General features: G+C 56.0%; 1 protein-coding gene across 1 annotated transcript; it reads right to left on the minus strand.

Annotated features, from left to right (window-relative positions):
- Positions 1-958: 958 nt before the first annotated feature.
- On the minus strand, positions 959-2,428 carry IER5 (immediate early response 5). Its single transcript, XM_085068581.1, has one exon. It carries the CDS (start codon positions 2,278-2,280, stop codon positions 1,567-1,569), a length of 714 nt encoding a protein of 237 aa, XP_084924707.1. The 5' UTR covers positions 2,281-2,428; the 3' UTR covers positions 959-1,566.
- Positions 2,429-10,429: the final 8,001 nt, after the last annotated feature.

The following is a 10,429-nucleotide window of genomic DNA, read 5'->3' on the forward strand; positions in this document are numbered from 1 at the left end:
GTGTAAAAACCCCATTTGCCCTCTGTTTGGGACAGCACTGCTCCCTACACACCTATTCCAGCATTAAAGCAGGGAGCAGACCCTCATACTGGTCACTATCTCCCACCCAGAACAGGCTCCCAAGGTTCAGCCAGATATCCCAGGCTGCATTTCACAGCATATAAACATCTTCGACTTGCCAGAGACGCAATCCTCAGTTGAAAAGTTCATTAATTAGGAGCAGAGAAGCCTCTAGTGAATCTCCCAGCAAGAAGCAGGGGAAAAAAAAATTCCCCCACAATTCAGTCTAATTACAACGCCTTGGGGCGCTCCAGTCACTGTGAAGCCGAGGCCAAACTTTTCTCCCCACCCCTAAGAGCAGGAACTTTAACCCAGTTATAGTTTTACTGATAATGAAAGAGGGGGGGGAAAAAACCCTGCTGATATTTATCATTTGAACCATTCTGCGAGCAACAGCAAAGAGGAGGCTCTGAAAAACACTTCTTACAGAGCAGTAGCTGTGTCCTGCTGGGAAGAATCCACTCACAGTGCCCCAATTCAATCTCTGAGCAGGCAATGCTGGAGGCCAGTGCTCGGCCCGGCTGTGCCTCAGGCCTGGTCAGACTGCACCCAGCTGCTGCTCCTCTGGGATTTAGCAACCGCTTTCCACCCACAGACGGTGACTTTGCACATTAGGTACTTTCAGAGCAAGACCTCAAATGCCACAGCAGCCCCAGCCCCGGGAAGAGGCTGTAGCCAGAAGAGCAGCGGGAGCACCTGGAAGATCCTGGGAAGGACTCCAGGCACCCTGACATAAATTCCCTTTCTTCCCCAGCTCCCAGAAGAGCTGGACTCCAACCCACCCTAAGCCTCTGGCGAGGCTGGGTGGATCCAGCCACAGACATGCAGAACCACACCCCGGCTGCTGCCTGCCCTCCTCCCCCTCGAGCCAGCGGGGCACAAACAGGAACTAGGCTCATACAGTTGAAAATATTTAATACGTGTTGTACACGTAGAATTACATTTTATACAAAACATGATACATCACTGAAGGAGAACACTGTACAAAATTCCCTACGGGAGCCCCAAGCCTTTATACAACAAAGACCGGGAGTTACCAAGCCTAACAAACAGGCTCAAGGACTTTCCGTCAGAGCGTCTGTAAACTTCGTTCCTCTCAATAAACACTTTTAAAAAGCACCATGTAATAGTTCTGACCTAAACCTTTCCAAAATAGAGACTTTATTTAATAAACTTAATACTTTCCAACCTTAAAATATCACCCGCCGGGGGCGCCCCCAGGGTCGGCGGTAGCCGAGGAGCCTCCCCCGGGCGCCGGGGAGGGCGGCGGCCCTGACGGGAAGGGGAATTCCGGGAGGGCAGGGCCGGGGGCGCTCCCAGGGCGGGTGCCGGCAGCCGGGAGCCGTCGGGGAACGGGGAAGTGCTGCCGCTGCTGCCCCGCGCTCCCTCCCGGGAGGCGGCGCGGGCAGCCGGGGCTGGCCGGCGCGGGAGCCCCGCGGCGCTGGGGGCAAGTCACCTCCGGGTCCCCCGGCCCGCGGCGGGGAGCCAGTCTCTGCGGCCGGGGCATCAGAAGGCCACGATGGCCGTGCTCCAAGGGTTGAGGGTCCGCAGCACCGGCTCGTCGCAGCAGATCTGTCCCGGCTCGGCCGCCGCCTCGGCGGGCGCCGTGCCCGCCGCCGCCTCGCCGCCGTCCAGAGGCGGCCGCCGCCGGCCCTTGGGCTCCTTGCTGAGCAGTCCTGAGAAGCTGGAGCCGAAGATACTGATGAGGCTGGCCACGTTGCCCGTCTCCATGTCCTCCTGCTCGCCCGGCGGCGAGGGCGGCGGCGGTGGCAGCAGCGGCGGCGGCTCCTCTTCCTCGCGGCGGGGCTTCTTCACCGGGGAGCCCGCCTGGCCGCGCTCGCCGGCGCTCCGCTTGCGGGGGCAGTGCGGCGGCGGGGGGGCCCCGGCGCAGCCCCCGCGGTTCTCCTCGCCGCAGCAACAGCGCCGCGGCCGGGGGCCCTGGCAGTCTCTCCCCGCCTCGTCCTGCGGGGGCGGCGGCGGCTCCTCGGCCGCCCAGGCGGCGGTGCGGGGCGGCGGCTCCTCCTCGGGGGGCCCGGGGGCCGCGGGGGGCGGCTCGGGCGGGCAGCCCGGCTCGCTCAGGTAGACCTGTCGTGCGCTGCGCAGCACCAGCGACACCAGGAGGTTCTTGTGCAGCTTCAGGCCGCCGCGCTGGCCCCGCGCGCTGTAGATCTTGCCCAGCGAAATGCTGACGATGCGGTGAGCCTCCAGCTTGAACTCCATGGGGAAAACCGGGTGGGCTGAGGGGGGAAATGAAGGAAAAAAAAAAAAAGAAAAAAAAAAGAAAAAAAATGCGCCGGGCCGAGGGCGATCCGCACCGCACCCCGGCTCCGCACGCCGCCCCTTCGCGCCGCAGACTGAGCGAGCCCACGCGCCCGCCCGCCTTTTATACCGCCCCCGCCTCGGCCAATCAGGGCGCGCCGCTGGCCGCTCCAACCGCCGGCTGGCCCCCGCGCGCGCCCGCCGGCCAATGGCGGCGCAGGGCAGCGCGTTCGAAAGCTCGCCCCGCGGAGAGGGCTCTTAAAGCGGCAACGCCAGCGCGCCGCGAGAGGTGGGGCCCACCGCGGCAGTGCCCCCCGCTTCACTGCTCCCCACGTGCGCTCTGTCCGACCGGCGGGCAGAGGGGGAATTGTGGCCAAAGCCATGGAAACGTTCCTGGGGAGGAAAAAAAAACCCGTACAGAACAGATCAAACCAAGAGCAGCCCCCGTTTTGTCGGGTTAGGAAGGTTTCCCGCAATTTCAGCCGGTCTCCGATATCTTATCGTGTTAGTGGAGCTGGTGTTGGTGTTGGCTGGAGGGGGAAGTGTGTCTTTGAGCATTTCAAGGAAAATCTGCCCTGACGTGGAGCAGAAAGCCATGCCTGCCCAGCTGCCAGGCAGAATTCTGCTCCAGGGGTCTGGCAGTGAAGCTCACAGAAAGCCCAGGGTAGAGAGGAAGATCCTCAGCAGGGCTGGGAAAGGCTACAGGGGAGAACGCGGGAGGGCAAAAGACCACCAGCATCTCCAAGGGTGATGGGCACCATGGCAAACTGGAGCACTTCGTTTGGGATCCGAAACCTCACTTGGCTGTTGCTGTGAAAGCTGATGCAGGACCAGCTGGGTGGCTGGGCACCACAGGGGACAACATCGTTTCCCCAGACACAGCTCCAGGCACTGGGGAAGCCTCCAAGAAAGCTTGGAGGATGTTTCAGTACTTGCAGTGAGGACCCTTATCCTTCCACTGAGGACTAACCACTATCTGCAAGCAGAAAAGAAGTGAAATTAAAAATTTCACCTAAAATTAAGGAAGTTCAACATGCTGCCCCAGACTATCAGTTTCCAGTCCCAGCTCACACATCACAACTCGCTTCCATCCCTTTTTTCCCGAGGGATTAATCCACAGCCTCCCCCAAAGGAAAGCCACAGCCTGTCATGATGTTTTATTGGCAGGATCTGTCACCACATCCTGGCTTTCTGGAAGGACAAAGGGGTGGCTGGTCACAGAGGTAACAAAAAACAGGTGAAGATGAAGCCACACCAATACATAGTTGACATAGCAAGAGCCTTCTCCAAAAAAAAAATACAAACCCACACTCAGGACAAATATATGTTTTCCTCCTGGTCAAACACAATGGAAAACCTCAAATGCCACTCTCTGTGTGTCGGACACAACAGCATGTCAGCCTGGGTGTTGACATCTCAAAATGCCCACCTCCTCCACCAAACCTGCCACATGCCATCTGAAGTGACCAGACCAGAGCATGCTCAGCCACACAGCCAAAACACCGACCAAAACAGCCAGGCCCAGCTTCCCCCACAGGCAAAAAGTCCCACAGGCAAAAAGTCCCAGCTCAGCCCACACCAGGGAGAGCCTGTCCTGGCCGCGGGGACTGGGGCTGTCCCCTCCACACCCGGCGTGGGAGGTCAGAGGGACGCGAGCTCCAGCGGTGGGAACCGAGGGTTTCCAGACCCGCCAAACCTGCTCCCCGCACCTCAGAGGGCCGGCAACACCCTGTCCTAAGCCCTCGGGTCAGTCTAACCAGCCAGGGCAGGTCTGGGCTGGCATGCTTGGGACTGCAGTCACGGCTCCTCACCCGCAGCCAGCACCTCTGCCCATCACCAGTGTCCCTTTGGTGGGACAGTGTTGGCTGAGCCCCTGGGAAATGCATCACCAGCTCTGGGACGGCTGTTTGCACCATCTGGGCACCTGCATCCTCAGCAGAGGTAACCTGGGTCAGAAGTCGGATTTGATACATCTCAGCTGGGTATATCCCAACTCAGGGACGAAAAGCAGCAGTGCAAACTCATCACACTGTAGCAAACTGGAAAAAGCCCAGCGCAGGCGGAGGAGGCACGGCGTGGGAGCTCTGCTGGGTGAAGGTGCTTGGATCCGAGTGGAATGACCTGTTCTGCCGCTCACCACCTCACCCTGATGGCATGAGGCACCGTTTCTCCCTAGTCACTGTGTTTTGGCTACTACCCTGCCTGGGAACAGGCAGGCCAGCAGCTTCTCCTGCTCCAGCCAGGGATTAGCAGGATGGCGATGGGTGTGAGTGATCTCTCATCCCTCTGAGTGCTCAGACAGAGCGCTGGCAGGGAGAAGCAGAGGTGCACAATGTCAGGCAGCAGAGCTTGTACACTGTACCTCCAGTTTCACCCACCAACACCGTGCTGGTGTCAGGCACAACTGTCACCACCTTATTCCCAGGGCACCAAAGCCCTGTCTCGGCATCTGCCCTGCCCCTGCCTGCTCTCCGTGCCCTTTGCAAAGACATGGGGTGATGGTTTGCCCTCCTTCGGGAGGATCCATGGAAGAGGCAGGCAGGAGAGGACGAGCAGCAGCGCAGGCAGAGGCAGCGCCGGCAGCCGGTTGAAGCCAGGCAGTATTTTGGTGGCAGCCCTGCCGCTCCCTCCCAGGCTGATGTCATGCTTTAGTAACTTTGAGGCAGAGTCACATGGCAGCTTCTGAGGTCAGCGCCTGGGGTGGCTTTGTCTGCCTGCCTTGTACTTGCCCTGGGCTCCTGGCTGCCCTGGGCTCCTGCCTGCCCCCGGAGCGGCCCCGCCGGCGGTGACCCCGCTGGGGCTGCCCTCTGAGCCCGGCTATCTCAGCTACCCACGGCCCGGCAGCCCCGTGATTCCCACAGCCGGGCACTGCGTGGGAGCCTCGCTGGGAGCAGCATCCCGGAGAGCTGGATGCGCCTCTCGTCCTTCCCTCTGCCCGCGGAGGGGACATTGCCCCCCTGCGCTGCGGGTCAGGGGGGGATACAGGAGGAGGAGGAGGAGGAGGGAAAGGGTGTGACCGGGCGCTCTAATCTCCTCATGTGATCAACCGCGTTGGAAGGGGCTTGACGAACAATTAACAATCCTCCGGCTCAGCTGCTGTTTCCCGAAATAGCTCTGGCAGCAGGAGGAGGAGGAGGAGGAGGGCTGGCTGGCAGACAAAGGTGGCCTCTCCGCCAGCAGAGCTGCAGCCGGCGGCGGGGCCGGCACGGCGGCGAGCAGGCAGCCCCGGAGGCCGGGCAGCGGGGAGCCCGCAGCCCCACCTGGAAAGGAAAACAATGCGACATGAAAGCGGCTCGAGGGAGGAAGCAGCTTGTGGTACAACTAATAATTGCAGAGGGCTGCGCACGCCACCGGCTCTTTTGGAAGGCGTTTAAATTCGCCCTCGCCGCCGAGCGGAGGAGGTCGGCGCCGGGAAGCTCGCCGGGGATTCGTGCGGTCGCATCTTGGCCGGGAGCGGCGGGGGATGCTGGGGCTGTGCGCACCGGGGCTCTCCGGGGCTCTCCGTCCCGGCACGGCCATCTGGCGCCCAGCAAGGCCACCCCGACCTGCGGCCGTGGGATGAGGATGTGGTTAGCGAGATCCTGTTCCGACAGCGGCGCCTGTCCCCATCCCCAGCCCCCCGCCAGCCCCTCGCTGTCACCAAATGTGCGGCCCAGGCGCCAGGGGGAAGCCAGATGCTGTAAAGAGGTGGAAAACCCTGCGGGTAGGATGCACGGTGAAATTAGGGTCTCTTCAAAGCACACGCTGAAGTCATCCATCACCGGGTGTCCCAGCGCCGCTGCAGTGCGTCGACCCCTCCCCTCTCTTTTCAATTCGGACCAGGATTCATGAGTTAAACCCTTCCTGGGAAGAGGATGGGAACAAATCAATCAAAAGTCCCTCGCCACCAGCGGTGCTGAGGCGAAAGCCTGCACACCCACAGCTGCCTGGAGCAAAAACAGAGCTTCAGGACAGCCAAAGCCCCGGGGAGATCCAGGCGCATCCCCAGCGATTGCTGACGTAAACAAAACAGGACACGGAGGAACGTTTCCAAATGGGAATCTATCCACAGCTTGAGTTCATTTCTGAATGGGAATAAACATCTAAAATCGTGAGGCACCCATGCAGAGCTCAGGAGGAAGAGGAGGAACGTTGTCTGGGGTTGGTATTTTTCCCCGAAAAAATCAGTGATTCACATGGATGCAGCCTGGACCTGCCACAATCGGATATTGGTAGCTAATCCCCCAGGGTTCCCAACTGCTCTGGTTTATCCTTGCTTGGAGATAAGGTCAGAAGAGCTGGGAAACATCCCAAAACACAGCCAAGAGAGCTGAACACTAATCACTGATGAATGAAAACCAAACACAAGCGAAATAAATACAAACAAATCGATACAGACCTAAACCCAAAGGAGAGGAAGCAACTCCCTCAGCTTCTGAGAGTGCTGAGAGCGCCCCAAAACCACAGCGAGGTGTGATCCTGCAGTACACCATGTACTAGAAAGCAAAGGGGTTTTCCAGGGTGAAAACCCCCTTCCCATGGCAGAGATTATAGTGCTGATATCCCAGGCACGCAGGACTCTCTCCTACACATTTTTTTTTCACCAGTGACCTGGGATTCCCCCTTCTCCCACTACACAAATGATTTAAAATTTCACTTCCCTCACTCTGAGCCACTGGCTTGGGATTTCCCTCTCCTCCCCTGGAGAACTGTGATCTGTCCCTCTGCCCATCAGATATCCTGCTACTCCACCAGCAGCCTCTCCAAAACACAAAGAGGGGAGAAAAAAAATCCCACTCCCAGCTATCAGCTTCTTCAGGCATCTGTTTCCCTTGGAAAAATGTGGCCCCACATCTTTCAGTGGTTTGTGGTGCTGGTTTGGCTTTCCTGGGGAAAAAATGCATTTATTTGTCCGGGGTTTCCTATCAGACAACCCTTCTATTGTAGTCCACCTTCCTGTATGTTTTTTTCCCTCTCTGATATGCCTGCAATGGGTCCTGTGCCACTTCCAAAGGCTGCCTTGTGTCCAGGGGCAAAAGAAGCAGGACAGCCCTGGGATGCAGTCCAGAAAAGCCCACGTTTTTCACTGAAGCAATTTGTTCCCCAGCAAGCTGTGAGCTAAAGAAGGCAGCAGCCTCGGTTACTGGGGTTAAACATCTCCAATTAATCATGGGAACTCCACACGGATCCAGTCACAGTCACAGCCACAGGTCGGCAATCCGCAGGGTACTTCTTCTGCCCAAAGGAGGCTCAGCCTAATTATTTCCTCCCCTCTCCCTGTATCTCAATGTCACCTTCCCTGTAGCCATCGGGCAAATGACAACTGCAGCCCTGTTCACATTCCAGAGTGCAGATGTGTCCTCGGTGCCACTGCTCTCTGCTTAGGCGTCACGGGGAGGTGGCACAACGATACTCCAGAGCTATGGAGCTGCCTGCTCTGCTTCTCCCTTCCTTCGAGGTCCCCCAGGGGGATTGGGGACCTTGGGACTTGCCAGAAAATCGCACCACAGAGTAGCAGCCGCCGCTGAGAGCAGCAAGGGCAGAGCAGATCCTCTCCGAGGGCACAGCAGATCCTCTCTGTGTCAAATCCCTCCTCCCAGCAAGGAAAACTGCAAAATAAAACATCTGTGCCTGCCAGCAGGCGTTGACTGCCTCTGTTCCTGATGATGTGTGCCCCTTCCCTCTTGAAATGACTTTCCTTTGACCATTTGTCCTTCTCGTGTTTTTTGGGGAGTCTTCAGCCCAGAGAGGTCATCCATTAACACAGTGATAATGAGGAAGGTTATAGGGAAAGGCTGCCAGGGAAAAGTTCCTTCTAATTTCACCCATAACGAGGACTCTGGCAGTCCAGCACCTCACTGCTTCTGCAATTTAACAACCTCTTTTTGGATCCATGTAAACTCTCAGCATCCTTGGCAGGCTGTGGCTGAATTCGAGGGATTCATCCTGCAGAAAGCAATGCTGCCTTTCCTCAATTTCATTTCCCGCTTTCATCTTTGTTAAATAGCTTCCTTCTCTTGCACTGCAAAGAGGAAAATTAATTTTCTTCAAAACAACCCTTATTCTGAATAACCCTTATTCACCCATCATCCTCCTATGAATTATCACCTTGCATTTGCTCGTTTATGCCATATTTTATGGCATTTTTTCCATTTTTCTCTGGATGCCCAGTCAGGGTTCGCAGTCTGTGCTACACACTCTGTTAGGGACCCACCTGAGAGTAGGGCAGTGCATGGAACATGCTGCCTTCTCAGCAAGGAGCAGTCACCTCTCAGCCTCTTTTCTTCTTTTTACACTTTGGAGCTCCCACTGTAAGTCACCATGTCACAGGCTGAGCCTCATGTCGTCTGTCCCCTTTGTGCTTCTCAGTGAAGTCCCCATGGATTTGTAAAAATGAGGTTCAGGAAACATCATTACAAACTGAGAGAGGCCATGAGTGTGTAGGATTTGATGAAAACCCTTGAGATTTGATGTAAACCCTTGCTGCCAACCACAACACTGAATATTTAGCTATAGATCAGTGTTTTGTATCATCATCCCTGTCTTAATCCTCTTGAAACCACCACTGAAAATTTTCAACTATCACTAAAAATGAAAATGAGGAGGAAAACCACCAAAGCATCTGAAACCCTTTATGGCTTCTTCCTTTAGCTGTAAAACCTTTTCAGGGGTAGGGAGGGGAAAGTCCCCTCTACTTTTATAAATTCAAATTCAAACCAATCCAGCTTTTCCCTGAGAGGAAAAGCCACCTCTTCCACACCAAACACACTTTCTTTGCACCAGGTTAGTATGGGATCACACCCCCCACCCCGTGCATGTACACACATGCCACAAAGATTTTCCTGATAAAAGTTCCAGGGAGCCCAGCTCTTTCCTGCAGACAGCTGGGATTCTGACGAGTTGGCACTTTTCACAGAACAGAAGTGTTTAATCAGATCTTTCCTGACCAGTTCTGCAGCTGTGTGCTCTGCACCCAGCGCTCCTCTCCCAGCAGGAATCGCTTAGCTGAGCATGCTGAAGAGCTCCCAAAAAACTCCTCGTTGCCTCCAAGCCCCAAGTCAGAGCTTCCCATATGGAATAGCAAAAACACCCTCTTCCTAAAAAATACAAACTGCAGCGCGGTTGGAGTGGCTTTCAGGAAAAAGTCTAAATTATTTACTACAACACGTAAATTAATTTCCAGCATCAAAGACCAGGCTGTCTCTTTTATCCCTGGAAAGTTTACAGCTTCCCTAGATTTTGGTAAAATCTCTTATTTTCAGCCCTCAACAGCTCTGTGAAGCTTTACACTTTTTTGCAAATGGACTCAATGATCTTAGAGGTATTTTCCAATCTAAGTGATTCTGTTACAAAAATTCAATTAAGTGAATAAAGTGTTCACATAATTTATTAAAGGATTTCTGAAATTTCTGGCTAGTAACTCTAAGAGGCTGCAGGAGCTTTTCCCTTTTCCATTCCCAGTGCAGCAAAGGTTTCAGGGAACACACAGGTGGGAGTCACAGGAGGATCATGAGGTTTTGGGGAGCACAAGGTCTTTGTGGGACAGGGACAGACAAACTGGACCAGCAACTCCTTGGTACTCTGTTTGTTCCTGGAGGGAACCTCCCATGCTCAGCACGCGTTTGGCAGGGACGCCCCAAATCCTGCCGGCGTGGGAAAGTCATCCAAAATTCAGCAAGGAAGGGCCAGCAAATGAGAGCCCTAAAGCTGCCACCTGTTGCACCACTCCTGGTGTGGAGCTGGCCGGAGCAGGAGGTGGATTTCTCACCCCAAAAGCTGCAGAAACCGGTTCAACACGTGCCACAACCTTCCCACCCCACACGGCGTGTGAGGCAAGCTGCTGGGATTGCAAAAGCCAGCTATCCAGTTCCCATGCTGAGGAGGCACCTCTGCATACAGGGTTTTGCCCATTCCCTCAGTGAACTGCCTTTGCTCAGGATGCTGGACCACTGCCACCTTCGGGAAGTGCAGGCCAGGATGTGCTCCTTGGCTAAAATTTGGGGGATTCCTCCTGGCCAAGCCTCTGCAAAATCAACCATCGTGCTTGCCTGTCCCATGGCAGTAAAGCAGGGACATAGCTCTGAACATCTCCCAGGGCTCCGCAGGCATCATCCCCCTCCTGCCAGCTGCT

The sequence above is a fragment of the Lichenostomus cassidix genome, chromosome 8, assembly GCF_008360975.1.
Source record: "Lichenostomus cassidix isolate B80296 chromosome 8, HeHo_3.0, whole genome shotgun sequence".
NCBI classification, from domain to species: domain Eukaryota; kingdom Metazoa; phylum Chordata; class Aves; order Passeriformes; family Meliphagidae; genus Lichenostomus; species Lichenostomus cassidix.